This window comes from Anopheles gambiae, chromosome 2, assembly GCF_943734735.2.
Source record: "Anopheles gambiae chromosome 2, idAnoGambNW_F1_1, whole genome shotgun sequence".
Lineage (NCBI taxonomy): Eukaryota > Metazoa > Arthropoda > Insecta > Diptera > Culicidae > Anopheles > Anopheles gambiae.
This window is the reverse complement of record NC_064601.1, coordinates 113,122,035-113,141,486: the sequence shown is the minus strand read 5'-3', so window position 1 is coordinate 113,141,486 and position 19,452 is coordinate 113,122,035. Positions and strand designations below refer to the sequence as shown.

General features: G+C 48.1%; 3 protein-coding genes across 4 annotated transcripts; 2 read left to right on the top strand and 1 right to left on the bottom strand.

Moving 5' to 3' along the window:
• The first annotated feature begins 13 nt into the window (after positions 1 to 13).
• LOC1269919 (ATP-dependent RNA helicase DHX8) lies at positions 14 to 4,247 on the top strand. The gene is made up of 3 exons (XM_308573.5): positions 14 to 156; positions 239 to 3,788; positions 3,888 to 4,247. The coding sequence occupies exons 1-3, from the start codon at positions 63 to 65 to the stop codon at positions 4,108 to 4,110; spliced, it is 3,867 nt and encodes a 1,288-aa protein (XP_308573.5). The 5' UTR covers positions 14 to 62; the 3' UTR covers positions 4,111 to 4,247.
• LOC1269920 (mitochondrial ribonuclease P protein 1 homolog) lies at positions 3,830 to 5,801 on the bottom strand. Its single transcript, XM_308574.5, has 3 exons — positions 5,350 to 5,801; positions 5,045 to 5,263; positions 3,830 to 4,967 (listed from the first exon to the last, which is right to left on the bottom strand). The coding sequence occupies exons 1-3, from the start codon at positions 5,682 to 5,684 to the stop codon at positions 4,259 to 4,261; spliced, it is 1,263 nt and encodes a 420-aa protein (XP_308574.5). The 5' UTR covers positions 5,685 to 5,801; the 3' UTR covers positions 3,830 to 4,258.
• Positions 5,802 to 6,196: 395 nt separating this feature from the next.
• Positions 6,197 to 19,420, top strand: LOC1269921 (CD9 antigen). Of its 2 annotated transcripts, none has more exons than XM_308575.5 (5): positions 6,197 to 6,689; positions 15,960 to 16,148; positions 16,230 to 16,409; positions 16,494 to 16,682; positions 18,744 to 19,420. In XM_308575.5, exons 1-5 carry the CDS (start codon positions 6,624 to 6,626, stop codon positions 18,975 to 18,977), a joined length of 858 nt encoding a protein of 285 aa, XP_308575.5. In that variant the 5' UTR covers positions 6,197 to 6,623; the 3' UTR covers positions 18,978 to 19,420. The 2 variants fall into 2 exon arrangements, with proteins under 2 accessions (XP_308575.5, XP_061519670.1); XM_061663686.1 differs by lacking the exon at positions 6,197 to 6,689 and adding an exon at positions 15,851 to 15,868.
• The last annotated feature ends 32 nt before the right edge of the window (positions 19,421 to 19,452 follow it).

Here is a 19,452-nt window from a genome sequence, read left to right as displayed (position 1 = left end):
GTGTTTGCAAAAGTCTACGAAAATCGTGTTAAAATTGTGTATTTCTGCTTCATCCAGCCAATATGGATGAATTGGAGCAGCTTGAGCACCTTTCGCTGGTGTCCAAGATATGCACGGAGCTGGAAAACCATCTCGGCTTGAACGACAAAGATTTGGGTAAGCATCGAGCTTGATGTGTGATAGTGTGTTGTATGACCTCAGTATTTCAATAAAATAAATGTATTTTTCTCATTTGCAGCGGAATTTATCATCGATCTGGCACACAAAAATCCCACCATCGAGGCGTTCAAGCGTGTGCTAGTCGAGAATGGGGCCGAATTTTCCGACTCATTCACTACGAACCTGCTGCGCATCATACAGCTGATGAAGCCCTCCGGGAAGCAGAGCACATCCGCGTTCGAGGACGACGCAAACGATGGCAAGAACCTTGCGTACAAGTTTCCCGGCTTGGCGATACCGAACAACAAGAAGGCATACTCCTCGGACGAGGAAGCGGAGGACGACACGAAGCACGACAAAAAGCGGATAGAAAAGTATAAAGACAGGAAGGAGGAAAAGAAACCCCTGGGCGGTGGTGATGTGGTGGACGATATGTTTTCGGAGTTGGAACAGATGGCACCATCGAAGGGAGGCAAAGAGGGTGGAAAATCGCGCGAACAGCTCGAGGTGGACAACATGTTTGCGGAGCTGGAGAATCTAGCCCCTTCCAAGTCGACCGAAGAGGAAAAGGAAGTGGCGAAGCGTCGCGATCGCCGTAGCCAGTCGCGCGAACGAAGGAGAGAGCGCAGCAAATCGAGAGACAGGCGTCGGGATCGAAGCAAATCACGGGATCGTCGAAGAAGAAGCAGATCCAAGGATAGAAGACGCAGAAGTCGATCCAAAAGTCGTGATCGGCATGATCGAGATAGAACAAGGGACCGGGACCGGGACCGGGACCGCGATCGTGGAGGTCGAGACCGTGATCGAGATCGTGATCGGGAGCGTGATCGGCGGTCGAGAAGAAGCCGTTCGCGCAGCAATTCGAAGGAACGGTCCCGCCATCGCAATCGAAGCAATTCCCGGGAACCGCCTGCGGCCATGGAGAAGCGCAGAATGCCTCCACCCATGCCGGAAGAGCCGGAACCGGGCCATATCTACGACGGGCGCGTGGTGAACATTGTCGCGTTCGGATGCTTCGTACAGCTGAATGGGTTCCGGCGCAAAAAGGAAGGCTTGGTGCACATTTCGCAGCTTTCCACCGAGGGCAGAGTAAATCTCGTGACCGATGTCGTCAACCGCGGTGACGAAGTGAAGGTGAAGGTGATGTCCCTGGCGGGGAACAAAATTTCCCTCAGCATGAAAGAGGTGGAACAATCGAGCGGACGGGATCTGAACCCACTTTCTCACGCACATTTGAAGGAAGGGGGCGATGGGGAAACAGGCGCCCGCAATCCCGATCGTCCAATGACCGTTCCGTCGATGCTGAACCTCCAGGAGGGCACGCTGGAGCAGGTGGAAGAAACGTCCCGCAAGAAGGTGACGCGTATCTCTTCGCCCGAGCGCTGGGAGATTAAGCAAATGATCTCGTCCGGTGTGATCGATCGCTCCGAGATGCCCGACTTTGACGAGGAGACGGGTCTGCTGCCGAAGGATGAGGACAGTGAGGCAGACATTGAGATAGAAATCGTGGAAGATGAGCCCCCGTTCCTGCAGGGCCATGGACGCGCCCTGCACGACCTTTCGCCGGTGCGAATCGTGAAGAATCCGGACGGTTCGCTCGCCCAGGCGGCCATGATGCAGACGGCACTGGCGAAGGAGCGGCGCGAGCAGAAGATGCTGCAGCGCGAGCAGGAGATGGACGCGGTGCCGACCAACATGAACAAGAACTGGATCGATCCGCTGCCGGATGAGGATGACGAGCGGACGGCGGCGTCCAATACGCGCGGTGTCGGCATGTCCACGCAGGACGTGCCGGAGTGGAAGAAGGCCATCATTGGCGGCAAGAAGAGCTCGTTCGGGCGCAAAACCGACATGAGCCTGGTGGAGCAGCGCCAATCGCTGCCAATCTACAAGCTGCGCGACGATCTCATCAAGGCCGTCACCGACAACCAGATACTGATCGTGATCGGAGAGACGGGCTCGGGTAAAACGACGCAAATCACGCAGTATCTCGCGGAGAGCGGGTTTATTGCGCGGGGCAAGATTGGCTGTACGCAGCCGCGTCGTGTTGCGGCCATGTCGGTGGCGAAGCGCGTGGCGGAGGAGTACGGTTGCCGACTCGGGCAGGAGGTTGGCTACACGATCCGTTTCGAGGACTGCACGAGCCAGGAAACGGTGATCAAGTACATGACGGACGGTATGTTGTTGCGTGAGTGTTTGGTGGATTTTGACCTCAAATCGTACTCGGTCATCATGCTGGACGAAGCGCACGAGCGTACGATACACACGGATGTGTTGTTTGGGCTGCTGAAGCAAGCCGTCCAGAAGCGACCGGAACTGAAGCTGATCGTCACGTCCGCCACGCTCGATGCGGTCAAGTTTTCGCAGTATTTCTTCGAAGCACCCATCTTTACCATCCCCGGACGAACGTTTCCGGTGGAGATTCTCTACACGAAGGAGCCGGAAACGGACTATCTGGACGCATCGCTCATCACCGTCATGCAGATCCATCTGCGTGAACCGCCCGGGGATGTGCTGCTCTTCCTCACCGGGCAGGAGGAGATTGATACTGCCTGTGAGATTTTGTACGAGCGGATGAAGTCGTTGGGTCCGGACGTACCAGAACTCATCATCCTGCCCGTCTACTCTGCCCTCCCGTCAGAAATGCAAACGCGCATCTTCGATCCGGCCCCACCCGGCAGCCGTAAGGTCGTAATTGCAACCAACATCGCCGAAACGTCCCTAACAATCGACGGAATCTACTACGTGGTCGATCCCGGCTTCGTCAAGCAGAAGGTGTACAACTCCAAGACGGGCATGGATTCGCTGGTGGTTACGCCCATCTCGCAAGCGGCCGCCAAACAGCGGGCGGGCCGTGCCGGTCGTACCGGGCCGGGCAAAGCCTACCGGCTCTACACGGAGCGCGCCTATCGGGATGAAATGTTGCCCACTCCGGTGCCGGAAATTCAGCGAACCAATCTTGCGACCACGGTACTGCAGCTGAAAACGATGGGCATTAACGATCTGCTGCACTTTGACTTCATGGATGCGCCGCCGGTGGAATCGCTGGTGATGGCGCTGGAACAGCTCCACTCGCTATCAGCCCTCGACAATGAAGGTTTGCTCACGCGGCTCGGCCGAAGGATGGCAGAGTTTCCGCTCGAGCCGAACCTTTCTAAGCTGCTGATCATGTCCGTAGCGCTCCAGTGCTCCGACGAAGTGCTGACAATCGTTTCGATGCTTTCGGTGCAGAACGTGTTCTACCGGCCAAAGGACAAACAGGCACTGGCCGATCAGAAGAAGGCAAAGTTTAACCAAATCGAGGGTGACCATTTGACGCTGCTGGCCGTTTACAATAGCTGGAAGAATAATAAGTTCTCGAACGCCTGGTGTTACGAGAACTTTGTCCAGATTCGTACGCTGAAGCGGGCACAGGACGTGCGCAAGCAGCTGCTGGGCATTATGGATCGACACAAGCTGGACGTGGTTTCGGCGGGCAAGAATACGGTACGCGTGCAGAAAGCGATCTGCTCTGGATTCTTCCGCAATGCGGCCAAGAAGGACCCGCAGGAGGGCTACCGAACGTTGGTGGATTCGCAGGTCGTTTACATTCATCCATCCAGTGCACTGTTCAACCGGCAACCGGAATGGTAAGGACTTTAAATGGATTTTCGTTTAAGAGTCTCCTGGGTTCATTTTTACTAATCATTTTAATTTCTATTTTTCTCCACTTGCTCTCCACTTTCTAGGGTTGTCTATCACGAGCTCGTCCAGACGACGAAGGAGTACATGCGCGAGGTGACCACGATCGATCCGAAATGGTTGGTAGAGTTTGCACCGGCCTTCTTCCGCTTCTCGGACCCCACGAAGCTCAGCAAGTTCAAGAAGAACCAACGGCTGGAACCGCTGTACAACAAGTACGAGGAACCGAACGCGTGGCGTATCAGCAGAACCCGAAGGCGTCGCAATTAAGCACACCAAAAGGCAACGACCATCATCTATCTTCGCTTGTGACTGGGGAGACTGTACCCGTCTACCGTACAACGACGGGTTGGACTATCTTTTAATCTTACAATATAGAACTGCCACACAATGGCTTCCTCTCACTCGCGTCTCTCATTTAATACCTACCTTTCCCTAACTTGGGCTGGGAACTTTGTTTACTATTGTTTCGCTTATCGCCCGTCCGTTTGTTGTTGAAGTTAAATTTGAATTTCGCCACCTCTCGCATCTCCTGCTCTTTGGCTGCCGCCTCATCCACCGTCGTTATCTTGCGGCGGGGTACGTGTTGGAACGCTTTCTCGAAGTTGTTGCTCGTTTTCAGCTCCAGCATGATCGCTACCATCTGATCGAGGGTGAGCGATTTGCCGCTCTTAAACTGAAAGTACCGATCCAGCGGGAGCCGTGCCATCCGCAGACCAAGCTTCTTGGCCTTGCCGAGCGAAACGGCCTCCTGGGAGGATTTGTCCACCATCGCGCCGATTATGTACACATCGTCTGGGTTAAACTCTGTCAGATCGTTCTTGCAGTGCGGCGTCAGGTAGACCAGCCGCTCTTTGGGGAAAAGCTCCGTATAGCTCCGATCGGTAACGTTGAACGGGAACTCGGGCTGGTGGATCTGCACCAGATGCTTTTCGAGCTGTTTCATCGTCGTCTTGCCATAGTTTGCATTGCAGTGGTGAATGTTGAACGGTTCCTCGTGGGACCGGTTGAGCGCGAAGCACAGCATCAGCTGCTTCGCCGTGTTGCGCATCTCCTTATCGTTCATGTAATCATCGTACGAGCAATCGATCACCAGATTGCACCCGAACTGCATCGCTTGAACGAGCCTGTGGAAAGGTCAAGGTGGAAAAGCGGCCAACGGTTACTACTATCCGATGTCGATCGTTCGGGTAGATCGTATTACCGGTTGTTGTGAAAGTGATCCATCTTCGAGTCGTATATCCGCAGGAACATTGTGTTGTGAAACAGCCCGTACACGATGTGATCGTTTGCCGCCGTCGCCTTCATTAGCTCTTCCCGCCGCTTGGCGATCTCTTCCTGCTTGCGCTCCTTTTTCAGCTTCTGTCCCAATCGAACCATTTCAATGTTCCACAGGTAAAGGTAGTACTGACGGCGCTGGTTTCTGCAACAAAAAAAACGTAGGTGTAAGTTTCCATTTTCGTCATTGATTAAAAGTCATAATGGAGGGCATACGATTCAGCTGCTTACCGGGACGATAAACCTAACAGATGTTCCCACTGGTCCGGCTTGATGGTGGAGACGGAGGGCACCTTTCTACCCTCCTGCCGCATCACCTCTATCTCTAGCTCGAGCACTTTTCTACGCTTCTCCGCATCGAACCCGGGTGTGGTGTTGCTATTGGGTTTGGCCGTTTCGCTACCATCGGCTTTCTGCTCCGGTAGCTCTTTGCTGTGGGGAAGATTCGTGTACTGTTTCCATAATGCGGCACCGCAGGCCGGTTGCTGCAGGTGGTGTCCACCGAGCGAGGCGGGAAACGAGGTTTTCGCAAATATTCTTGCCGTAAGCGCGAATGTACGTAACATTTTCGGGCCCGCCTGTTGTACAATAGATGTTGCTGTAAATCGCAAATAGCACAACACGCGCTGGGGTTTGACAATTTGCGCCGTGTGTGTGTTTGTTTACGTTTTGGAAACGTCAAAAATTCGGGTAGAGATGGTCCTTTTGCACGGTGCGCCGAAAAAGACAGTGAAACAGGGAAGGAAATCATTTTTACTTGTAGATTTAAATGTTATTTGTAAATTTCAGAGTCTAGTATGAAGCATTTTAAAAGCTTCGAAAGTAACATAACCTAACACATTACTCAACACTTCATGCAAACGAAAGAACAAGCAAGAAGAGTGGCTGATGGATATTGCACACTGGGATCGAATGGGAACAAAATATTACTTATCATTAAAATCGTTCTGTATTTTAAAACAGAACTCAAATTGAATGTTCAAATAACAAGCTTTTAAAAGATTATTGAATTTTAGATTTCAATTTTACAACATGTTTTGACCACCCTCTATCAACAACAACAACCCATAGTGCAAAGGCATGGCGTGCTCGAGGCAAAAGCGCCAACGGTACGGATCGCTTTCCACACAGTTCGTTGCAAGAAATCGGTTCGTCGTTTTCCACGCCACTAGCGCATTGTTTTGTGTGCGTCGTGGTCGTCTGTTTTAATTACAATCCCGTGCTGAAGGGCTCCAACGGGAAATTGTGTTGCTAAAAATTGCCACAAAAAGAAAAAAAGAAAACGCAATAATGGTTTAAAAGTTTTTTGTTTGTTAAACATGTTTGTGAGATTCGAACCACCGCGTACCACCGTCGTCATCAACAGCAGTAGCATTAAACGCAACAGTAGTGCAGCATCCAACCAAGCCCGTAGTGGTGCATCGGCCGTGTGATCGAATGTGTTTTCGAGCAATAGTAATACATCCAAGCAAGCCATACTAGAGCAAGAGAAGAAGAAGAAAAAAATGCGTCTTTCCGCGCGCATCAAGTGTTTCAAGTATTTAGTGTACGCATATGTTATTCTAATATCGGTGAGTGATTCTGTGCTATATGGTGATGGTGTGTGTGTGTGTGTGTGTGTGTGTGTGTGTGTGTGGGTGTGGGTAAAGCGCAAACAGTTTGCGCACTAGCAATATTAGCGATCATGCAATAGAAGAAAAAAAGCGAAGTATGCAAATCACATGTGTTGTTCGTTTGAAATTTAAATTAGTAGCCATTGCGTGTGCAGAAAGCGATCGGCTTTGAATGGAATGTTGTGCAGAGGTGACAACGCTACAGACGAGACACACACACACACACAAACACAAAGATTGGTGATCTGTTTTGCAAAAAGATCATCATGCAAAGTCACGCTACCTGTTGAGAAGGGATGAATTAAAAAAAAGGGAATGCTAATTGCGAGTGATGTGTCGTTGTCGTTGTACACGAAGGGCATAGCTTTCGCCCTTCTTCATAATGAAGTGTTTAATCGTGTGCCTTCGTCGTTTTGTTCTGTCCTAGTGTCTGTCGTTAAGGTTGTAGCCATGTTTCTTCTTCATAACTATTGGCAGGAGGTCAAAGAAAAATCTCGATAAATGCATCGACGTGCTCGTACGTGAAGTTGAAGTCTTCCCTCGTCTTCCACCCTAATCGCTTCGCTAAGGGGTCTTAAACCTGTATTTACTGTAACGCACACATCTACACAGGCTCAGTTATGCACCCTCCAAAACCGGAATCCGTACTGTATCCGTACAGTAACGATCATGGTGGTGGTGGTGGTGGTATGAGGTTAGCAGTTTACACAGAGGGGTAACTAACATAAAACAGACAAAAATGTGCTCTGGTAAAAGGAAAGGTAAGAAAACGCATGCTGAACTTGCTGAAATGGACGCGTGTGTGTGAGAGAGATAGAAAAATGCCGCTTGAAAAGAGGACTTTTACAATTGGGAAAACCATCCCATCATCGAAAAAAAAAATCATCTTGCAAAAAAGCTTAAAATGAGTCTGGTGCAAACTAACAATAACCTATTACACCATGTTAGCGTTTGAAAAGCGGCATTTAAAGTCTGCTGCGCGTTATGTACAAGCAACCACAGTACAGTGGTGGTTGTGTTTGTGTTGGTGCATCACACACCTTGCGTGCGCGAGTGTATGGGTGCGATAGTTTTCTTACCTGGTCCCGCACGCGCACGCTACCTGTGGTTACCCCGGGCAACGATCACACCCGATTCGAGGGAAGTTAGGCCTACCACGCACGTACACATCCATCAAAAGTGCAGGCGAGCCGATAAAACGAGGCCAATCGGCTGGTTAGAGAAATGTCACCCCCAAGATAAAACCACACGCTGGACTTTCTCGCATACACAGTACCCCTCCCCCCCCCATTCCACCTCACAAATCGGGTTTGAAACCACAAACACACAACACAAAGAGATGGCTCCCCCTTCTCCACTATTGACTTTTGTGCGTCAAACACTAAACAGCCACAATACAGCTCTCTTGGTCACACTATTATGCTGAGTAGGCACAGCAGCAACAAATACAAACACACACACACACACACACACACACACATTCACAAAACCTCCACCGGTTACGCTTCAGTGAGCTAATTCCTAACGCGAGACGGGCGTGTATAGTGTTACTGGCCGGAAAACTCCACCGTGGCCACGAGCAATCCCGCTAGAATTCGAACTCCAAAACCGAATCATCATTTTTACCAGCGAAAGAAGAGAACTCCTCTGTCCCTCTGTTTTTTTTAACGCCATTGTGTGAAATGTGATTATTCATCATCAACTCTGCACACGAGCAGAGCGGGCCGAAAAAACGCGTGATTCCCAGACTGGGGCAACAGGGAAAGGATGATTAAGCACCAGGACCTATTTTAAAACTCAATCCATCTTTTTCCCCACAAACAAACCCCCGCCGAGGTGGACGCATCAGGCCGGCCCCATATCCGATACGACCTTTACGCGTCTCAAGGCTCAGGTTATGCGAGACGAGCTTCTACTATAAACAAAACGCGGTCGACCACCACAATCAGAAGGTTCAGCAACGAAACCGGAAAACAGAGAGAGAGTGAGCCACACCGACACCTTCTAAATGGATTGTCGCCACCAGATGTGGTCCATTCAATAATTCCAAGCATCAGCTTCAGTTTACCAAACAACTCCACCGAACGCTGGGTAAATAAATGTTCGGCTCCGTGCCCGGTGATGGCGGACATAAATACTGATCACCGGAGCGGAGGACGGAGAATCACCCACAAAAGCAATATGAATCCACCATTTCCCACTTTTCCGACACATAAATCGGATGGAAAATAGGGAGAAATTACACTGTAAAATGTCCGAGGGGTTCGCTTCCCAAAGTCCGAACTCTAAGTTGTAGGGGTTTCACAGCGAGTCTGCTGTACAGAGGGGTTCGGCCTGAGCAAACCTACCCCAAAAACAAGGCTCGGTTCTAAAGCAAACAGCGATCCAGCAACGGCGCCAACTTGGATTTTGTAACATGGGAGCGCTCATACCTCCAGCAAGTACCTCAAACAAACAAAACATCGTCGACAGAACGTTAAAAAAGACAAACCTATCTCGAGGGTACCTACATACCCTTGAATGTATATATCTGACGACTTTAACACAAAACATTGTGACCGTGGATGGGGGATGGGGCCCACTTCATTATCGTCTCGCGCTATCTCGCTGTACCCCATTACATTTGGAGCAAGAAGACATCATTATCTTTGCTGCTGGCTGGCCTGGCCTGGCCTGGCGTGCCAGGGCGTGGGTTGGATGTCGCGATACATCCTCTCTCTCTCGGGGGTATTGCGATATACTTCTAATTATAACTTGGCTTCGCATGGCTGGACGGGCATGAAACAATAGTTGGACGAAAATTGGCCAGTCCAAGTCATCAAAGCTCCCTCCCCGAAACTCGAAGTTGCTACGCGTAATGTGCCACATATCACACGCGATGATACCACTGGAAGCCTTACGAATCCTACACTCGCCACACACACACTCTGTCACAGCCCTTTTGCCGCTTTCCTCGGGCCATCCACTGGAACACCCCTGTAGCTGAAAGAATGGTTGGGGCAAGGATTATCGTCATGGATCCGTGAGTTAATCCATGTACTTTTGCCTGGTTGGTTAAGTTTTCTCGAATTTTTCCTCTATTTTTCTATTGTTTTTTTTTCGGTTGTGATATTTTCCGCTCAAATTGATTTCCTCGCCCTTTTCTCCATTGCCCCTCTCTTACCGTTCGTTGGGGCTATCACTTAACGTGCAGAGACCGTTGAAATGTTGTCCCATTTAATTCAGTTAAGCTGTTTCTATGCTCCACACACACACACACACGCCCAGAGCATACACATATTCTCTGGTCATCGTAATAATTCTTAGCATGTTTTAACAATAAAAAAGTATTCCATTTTGTCCTTGCCGTCCTTCCGTTGCTCCAAAGCGCTTCGCCCCGCACTGATATGTTGATGGAGGGGATTATGAGTGGATCCTGTGGAATGGCTTCTCGCTTGGATTTGGTCCAAATTGTGATGCGCTCCGTTGTGCATTAGCTATGTGCGGTTACAGCACTACAGGACTGGAGGTGGCGGGTACACACAACCGCCCAGCAGTGGCCAGCAGTGGCTTACACCAAGACAAGGCAATTACTTTAATCCTGCAGAAGAAAGCATTTAGTTGGATTACTCGAGACTGCTACATACATGGTCGGCTTCCTTCCGTCCATTTCTTAGCTTTCCAATTCGGGTTTCTACAGGCGATGTACAGGACACAAGACGCATGATTTGTGGAGAGAGTGAAGCAATGATATGTAAAGTTGTTTCTGCGGTTAGAAATTTATGATTTGCTCCAATTTGTGACCCGAAGCAATGCCCTCACGAGTACTGATTTTTTTACTCGCAACATATGTGTGTTTACAAAGGAATAGGGAGATGAATACTGTTCTTGGAATTAAGACACATCAGCGGGATTTTCCATCTCATATGTCTATCCCCTGGTACGCTGTTCAAGGTTAATTTAATTCTATGGAATTTCAACTAAACTAAACACCATACGATCCTATTTATATTCAAACGTTCCGTTTTTTAAGCCAATTTCTTTGAATTTTAGGAAACACATTCGAAACACGTGTGTAACACGTAACGCAAATCTGCATTGAAATACGCAGTAACAGCGCCGAAATGGATGCAGCTGGAAAGGAGGACGGGGAAATGCGTTCTTGTTTTGCGCAGTTGGTGTATAAATCTCGTCGCTCCCTATTTCCGAACCGTCCCCGTGCGAAAGGGTGGGCACAGATGTAATGCCAACAGAGGGAAGGTCGGCCCTACGTGTAGGCCGTTCGGGAGAACGTTTGGGAAGCGGCAGGATAGAACAGAACAATATTCCCCAATTTAGTTAGGGGTTGCAAAATAATCGACATTGAATGGGACGGCAAACTGCTGTTGCTGCTGCTGCGTAGAAAGGACACATTTTAATTCCCTGGAATTGCGTATTCCTATCGACTAGAGAGTCAGCTCGGGGTTGATTTGCATATTGAATGCATTTTTAAAGAGTCGCCAGCTAGAATCGGTGCATAATTCCAACATAAAATAGGAATTGGAGCTGTGGCGTGGTTAAAAGAAGATTATGAACTATTTAATTCACACCTGGTAACGTTCGTTTTATGAATTATAGCACCTTTAGATGAAACGATTGCGATCCGATCAAAGCACAATCGTTATTGTTTGGAAGATTACTTATCATGCAGATGATAATTAACGCTAAACAACCGTTCACTTCTTCGCAGTGCTGGATCAAACGAGTTCGGTCCCAAGGTGCAAAAAAGGCTGAACCATTTAGCAGAAAGAAAACTCCAAAATTTGTTGGGACCACTTCCTTGTGACTGTGACTGAAATAATACGACAGCACAAAGCGTTAGATCGTGTGGCGGAACACTTCAAAAGAACGAGGATCCCTTTTGTTACTTCCGGTATTTATGGTTCTGTTTGATCGTGCTGTGTTCTTCATGTACATTAACACCCAACAGTTTTTGTGTGCGTGTATTACAAAGAATGGTGCAAATTGGACATGTTTTGATCGGTCCTGTTTGCTGTTTGCTGTTTCGTGCTGCAAGCCGTGCCGACTCAGCACTGGGCCAGTGAACACAAGCAAATTAAACGGCAATAATGTTGCAGTTTTCCCAAATCGGAAAAGCAAACAAACTAAGGTTTTCCCATGTTCGGCTCTCTCCCTGTTGATGACGATCACACAACATCTTCGCTGTGCGTATGGCGAATTTCTGGAGAATCGATCGATGCCGATGACGATGGTGAAGTAGTAGAAGAAGAGCACATACAACACCCTCCTTCTCGTCTCGCATCTGGAGATGTTTCGAGTTCAAGAATTTCGATCAAGTACGAGTATCGCCGCGAAAGCACGATACACACTCCAACTTCTTCCAACGCGAACCCAAGAAGTATAAATAAACAAAACGGTGTGTTTTTGGAAAGAAAATGAGGAGAGGGGGGGGGGTTTGGAATGGGATGGGCTTAGGGCCCTCCCCGTTTGGAGGAGTATCGCAGTAAGATCATTCAACCGTTCAAGTTCTTTTGCTTGGCCCGCTTGCCCCCGCCGATCCCGATAGATGCATTAGAAGGCCTTCGGATCGGGTACGAGAGTAGTCGTACTTTAGGGTTCACTCGACGCCGGTAATTCACATCCAGTCGAAGTTGTCTCGAAGGTAGACATACATACGACGTATTGGAGATGGGGTTCCCCTACCTCATACGAGACACATTGGCCAGCTGATGGGAAGGGCTGTCTAAGTTTAGAATCGTGAGTCTTTCCATACACGGTCGTGGTGTGGTAATGGTAGTCATCGCAGCTCTCTCATCGCTAGGGAAAAGATGCGAAAAAACCGGGTCCCCAGGCTTAGGGTCCCTTAGAAGGGAGTGGTGCTAATGGGTGTGGCAATCAGTGCAGACTTTCAGAGCTGTCCCCGTGTTTGCCCCCGTGTGGTCATGGCGGTAACGTGTCAATCGTCACAGACCGCAAACTCTAGCGGTTTCGGTTTTTCGAAAACGGACTTTAATTAACAGGAGGGACTGAACTCTCTCCCTCATTACGATACAATATTTCTCGACCACTCAAAACTCGATCAAGGGGACCGGATGATCTCGTCGTGTGCGTTTCATTAATCTTTTATGGTCGAGCACCACGCATCTGTAACTTATCACTTCAAAGAGAACATTTTTATGGGCTTTTAGACATGATTTTACACCACCGCCAGTAAAACCATGATCATTCAATGGTTTGGAATGTTTGTAGCTTCCTGGAACCTTTTTATTGAATGTTGGGGTCGTGCTTTACTAATGTTCAAGAGTGTAGCATATTTTTGTTCTAGATATTAGAGAGAAAATGAGGACAAAATAACAGTTACGCCTTTAGTACATTAGAGCTCGCATCTCTCTTTCTCTTTCTAGCAGCGTTACTAACATCATTAACGTCGGCACAGACACACAAAAAAGATGATTTGTAGTCACACTTCATTTACTGAAAATCATTCAAACGAGCTCTCTCTCTCTCTCGATAGGCTGTTTTTTGCATATGTTGCCGCAAAGTCATCTTCTCACAGCCGGTCTCTAAGGTCTATGTGTGTCAAAGATGCTGGTGCTTGTTGGCAAGTAGACCACATATGAATCGAGGTATCGTTCTCTAGGGATGCGCTATTGGTTGATATTTTTGTTCTTTTTTGCTTGCCTTCAAACCCAAACCAAATCGAACGTTGTCGTCGTCTAGCGGGGTACGAAACCACGTGAAATGCACGCTATGCGCGCGAGTAGGACCCATCGCGCGAACCTACGAATGATGTCCCTAAAGTGTGTGTGTGATGCTGTGTGGCCGTCGGCTTTGGATGCTCCAATAAATTTTCCCTCAAAATTATGTCATACTCCTCGGTACATTAAAAAGCGAGAGTGGAAGCTAATAAAGGGCCGTATGTGTGGAGAATAAAAACGTCAAATTAGACAACGAAATTGCTAGGTTTAGTTTACGGGAACCGGGCAACGTCTTGTGCAAGCCCAACAGACCGGAGTGATTCGTTTGCACAATTCCAGCTCGCGTGTTTTGTGGTTTGTGTTTTCCTAATGGTGCGAAAGTTTACTAAATAAAATTCTTCACATTTTCGTACCATCATTCCCCAATCGCGCCGCCCGTAGGTTTATCGATCCTTTAGAAAGCAAAACTTCAGAATTTATTATGCGGAATTGTAAATTACCCCCATGCCGGTAATAAGTGCCAGTTCGTGTCTCAACACTCGGCCGGTCGGAAATGCTGGTGTGGCAGCACTTAGATGCTGGGTCATTATTATGGCCAATGTTTTGTAAATTCTATCACAAAAGCTCGCAAATCGCGCAGCACAGCTCGATCGTTCCGATTATTGTTATGGAAAGAGTGGCACGCGTTCAGACTGACTGGTGAAGCTTTATGTCCAAAAAATACTGGCGGGAAATATAAACAGACAACTCATCTTCGAATGGGGGCTCATCTTCGTACACACCATCAATGGATGGCTTTTTGCCATCGACAGAGAATATGCATTATGCATGACACGGTGACCGAGTGGGCATCATCGCAAACCCGGAAAAAAACTTCATAATCGCCACAAACCCGCGGCCCTGTAGTTTCCGAATAATCGTTCCGTTAGTTTTACGTTCCAACACTCCACTCACTTCTTTAGGCCAGGAAAAGGGGAAAATGTGTCGCGAGCGAGCGCGCGCGCGCTCGTGGTTCTTGTATTCGTGCTCGGAATGGGTTTTGAATATGCTTTTGTTTGGATTATGTTACATTCTCGGGTGGTTGAGGCGGCCACAAACCCTGGGATACGGAGATGACGATTGAGAAGGGAAGGAAGGACGGTGAACAGTAAACTTTTTACTATTATGAACGTTGGACGTGACATGAGTACTCAAGCCGCCACCGCCGTTGTTGGTCGTCGATCGTGCTGGTGACATCCATAACGGGCGGATGGGAGTTTGGTTGGAGCTTGCTTGAGCGATGGGTGTGAAAAATGGGGTTTAGAGTGATTGCTGCTTGCGGAAGAATTCAAAGACACAAACCCTCCGGCGGTCACATTGTGTATATGATGTGTGTTTGTGTGTGTGTACCCTATTACAGAGATTTCAATCGGAAAGGGGAATTTGTCCCCAAAGGAAAGTTACGAGTGTTTAGAGATTTGTAAACAGATCTCTTAAGACACGGCTCGACTGTTCTCGGGTTCGGGTATTCAGGGATTAATGTACAGTATTGTCACGACAGTCTCAATCATCTCAGCTCCGAGAAAGCGAACCGAGCCGACGATGATGATGATGTTTGACCTATGAGCACGGGTAAACATTTACTCTTATTCTATTTGTCCTCCGTAGCGTGATTGTCAGCGATCTGGAAAATTCCAGGCACTTCCATTGGGCGTCCTAATTGCTAATGGATCAATGCGTTTATTATTCCCATTGTTATTTTGTTAGAATGCCTTGCAATACTTCTAGTTTTGAAATCCGACCATCCTCATCAGCTATCCATCATCTGATAGACAAGAACCGGTCCCCACAGCCCAACAGTAGCAGCGTGTACTAACGTGTCAATCAGCGGAAATGGTCTGCTTTGCATAATATTAGTCTCATCTTGAGCAAAATCTTTACCCTGTCATAGCTCATCAGCCATTGAAACCGAGCCGCGTGGTAAGAAGAGCCGAACTTCTTATACATTCTTATACACTGGCTCTCTCTCTCTCTCTCTCTCTCTCGTCTTGTGGGAGAAGGTGAAGAAAAACGTTTGTATGTTTGCTTCTAAGACAGCGATTGTTTATCTTATTTTTACACACTACAGTGTGTGTCTGTGCAGACTGTGAGCTTGTCTGCTAGTAGTACTAGTAGTAGTAGTAGTAGTGTATAAACTTTTCACACATTTGTTTATGCTAACAGCGCACAGATCCATCTTCGCGCACCGGGGACCTCTCGCGGGCAAGGAATTTATGAACTTGGCTAATAGTAGTTGGTCGTTTTATTTTGTGAACCGGGGGTCCGTGTGGGTTTAATTTCCAAATGTATCTCCCCTTTCCGAGTTGTGATGCATTTCAAAGATTCAAGGCCCTCATTAATTATCTACAGCTGCATTAAATTGATCATGAACAAACGAACCAAAGAACGATGCATTAAAGGAGAGGTGCATGATCGCTAATGGTGTTTATCCGTCTAATTTTCTATTACCTTTTGTGATCTTTTTAATGTTTTGTTTCCCATCTTTACAACCCCCTCCTCCTGTTCGATGTAGATATGTGGCGGTGCACAGCTAGTAATCGGAGCATTCCTACTCTGGACCCATAAGCAGTACGCGCCGATCGTAAAGAATCAGTTCTGGGAACCGTTTGCCGTGCTGATCGGGCTCGGCATAATCTCCCAAGCCCTCTGCTACCTTGGCTGGACGTCCACGAGCCGGAAGCAGCGGTGTTACTTAGGATTGGTAATACTAACATCACCTTTCTTCTAATCCAACTCCAACGAATGTGAACATACACAACTTAATTCACTGTTTCGTTTTCAGTTCTGCGCATTTTTAGTGCTCTTCATTGTGATCTTATTCTTAGTGAGTGGGTGGTCGGTCGCCACCAAGGCGCATCTGATCGTACCGGCCGAGGTGGCGATCGAGACGAGCTTTACCGAGTTTCTGGCAAAAGACAACACGAACGATCAGACGCACATCTGGAACCGATTGCAGCGGGATGTAAGTGATGCGCTAGCGTGCTAACGTATATCTATTGTTTTATCGTAAATCATATAAATCTCTCTTTTTGGCACACACACACAGTTCCGTTGCTGCGGGTACAATGGCATCCATGACTACAAGAAGAACAAGCAGATGGGCTTCCCCTGGTCCTGCTACGATCCGATCGACACGAAAGTCTTCAACACCGGCTGCATGCACGTGTTCGTGAAGAGCATCGAGATGAACATGATTCGTGTCGCCGTGGTTGCGGTTGCCTCCGCGCTAATACAGGTATGTGGGTGTTCGTGTTCGTCACACTCCTCCCCTCCGTCCCGGGTCCAACGTCCCGGGCGTGGTGATGAAAGAATGCTGTCCTCTTAAATCTTAACATAAATTCTTTTCCGCACCGGACGTGGATGTGAAGTACAAAGGAGGGAGGCAGCGAAACGCAGGGAACGATAAATCTTGTAGCATAAATGGAGTAACTAATTAAGAAAATTAGTCATTCTTCTTGCACGGGATCGCATCCAGCGCGATCGTTTGAGGCGGACGCTTCGCTCGGTGACGTTCGGAAGCATAGCCCCCCCGAAGCGAAGCGAAGATTTCAAAATAATGAATAGATTATTTATATTCAACAAATCGTGACGATGGTGGACACAAGGGGGACGCCCTTATGGTAGTTGCAGCATCGAGTCACCCCACAAGGACCACACCTCCCCACCCTTTTTGTGGTTTCTGTTCTGCTGGTCAAAAATAAAATGCGTCCTCTCTGTACTCTGTTTACATCTCGGGGGAGATATAGACGATGTCGTCGTTGGCCGACGTCATTCGTGCCTTGGCGCTGTCTGTCAGTATCGCGCGCGTTCGCCTTCAGCGTTAAACGGCCAGCCGTACACACGGGCACACGGGAACGAACGCACGGATTTAGGAGGGAATGGAAGGAATGGAAGGCCACCGCCACAGCGTGAATGTCTCGAGAAAATGTATGGCAAATGCCGCTCATTCCACCGACCGGGCCGCCGGCCGGTTGAATTGTTCCTGCGGTCGGTGGAATCCCGTCGCACAGTCGGGATTTGATCTTATTTTATGGTCACACGACACTGACTGATATCGGTATAGTCGCCGTGTGTACTCCGAGCACAATATGACCATTGTTGTGTCCCCCACGCTGCGTACTGTTTGGGGTGTTGTATGTTATTGTATTTTTTTTTAATTGCTCAAAACAACAGCTGCTCGTGGTGGCGTTGGAGATGATATAACGCCAGACGGAATCGATGGTGTATGTGTGGTTGGGTACCTGTTGCTCAAAATTTCGGATGCTGTGTGTTTTTGTTCGGTGTTTCGTTCGTCGGCGATCGAATGTAGGTCATGGTCTTACCGGGTGGGGTTTTCAACGTCCGTTCTAGGGCCCCGCATGTAAATGGAACCGTGCCAAATGGCGTTTAATGCTTCTTCAATGAATTTCTCAACTAGTTGCATGACTAGAACCAGGAATGTCTCTAGTTTTAAGTATAATGAAGTTGTACGTTTTGTTTTAAAATTTTAATACTGTGAAGGGAGCCTAGCTCTCTGCAAAGATCTTTTGAAACAGAAAAGTCATTTCCATCACTGCATGCCCTTCACGCATTCCAACGTTCTCAAGAGAAGTATTCCTTCGCGTTCGAATTACACGGAAGTCTCGGCCAGCTCGACACACTCTCGTCAGCATCATCAGCAGCTGTGCGCGTGTGATTGTTCCTTATTCCTCGCCAACTTCAAAATAATATTCACGTCCGGTACCACCCATTATGCCTTCTTTGTTGTTGCGTGTGTGGTCGGAAAATGTAAAAATATAACATCGACAACCCCACTCACACACACCGCCGCATAAGATGATACGTTCCTTAGACAAACGCAGGGGCCACCATCCTGCTGTAATGTTTCATACCCAGTTAATAAACAGCCACAAAAAAGACAAACAGTTTCCGCGTTGTGCGGTGTGAAGTCAGCATCATGAAGGGAAACTAATAATAAACAAACGTTGTGAATGAACGTTCGGCGAATGTGCCTGTGAGAGGCGGTTTATTATTGCGAATCCTTACCGTGTATGTTTTGTAACATTTCTACACAATGTTCCGATTTTGTAGTGGAGTTATTATTTTAAACGATGAAGGGGATGAATATTAACTGCAAACACAAGATCATCCTCCAAACACATTGCGTTTAGCTGTTGATCGCTTGAAACCGTCTCGCGCGCAAGCATGGATGAAATATTTCAGCTGCGTTTGAAATATTTCATCGCATTGCTTTGAAACGCTTCCTTGCAATCTTGCACACAACACACTCACGGGGGCGTTTTCCTTTCCTTTTCAGAGCCTGGGCATATTTTGCGCCATTCAGCTGACGATGCTGCTGCGACGGCCGACCCTGATGCTGCCAAACGGTGACAACAACCATTCGGTGCGGGTCAAGCGAACCCGCGAGCTGACGCCACTGTCACCCGTCACCATCGGCAATCCGACGCCCCACAGCAGTTCAAAACCGCCGATTCCACTGAAGCCCGTCGTGCCGCGGGTCGAACAGCCGGTCATGAAGTCTTCTCACTGAATTTGGCGTCAGTAACACCACCGCCAGTAACCCATACTAGCCAACGTATACAAGCCAAGCAGATGGAAATCGTATCGTGCCCATAAATCGTTATTTTTATCACTATCTCAGCAGTACACGCGCGAGGATGTTCCCGTGTTTGGGAACAGTTTGGACTCCATATTTTAATCACACACGAATCACAAGTACGCAGCAACCGAGTAGTGATGGCATTTCGTTTCGCGTGTTTTTTTTTTATTAAATTCATTCGTCCGTTAGGCGTTAGGTGGTAACTATGTACTTAAATTCCGCGCTTACAGGCCGTTAGTCGTTAGAGGGAAGAATATGAAGCAGTTTATCGAAGGAATTGTCTAAGGATAAGCGGTTAAGCACAAGCAGCAACGATCGAATATAATTATAATTTAATGGTAGAGATTGTAAAAATAGAGCAAACAGTGAATCAATTCGCCTGAGTATCTATTGACTTGGTTGTTTC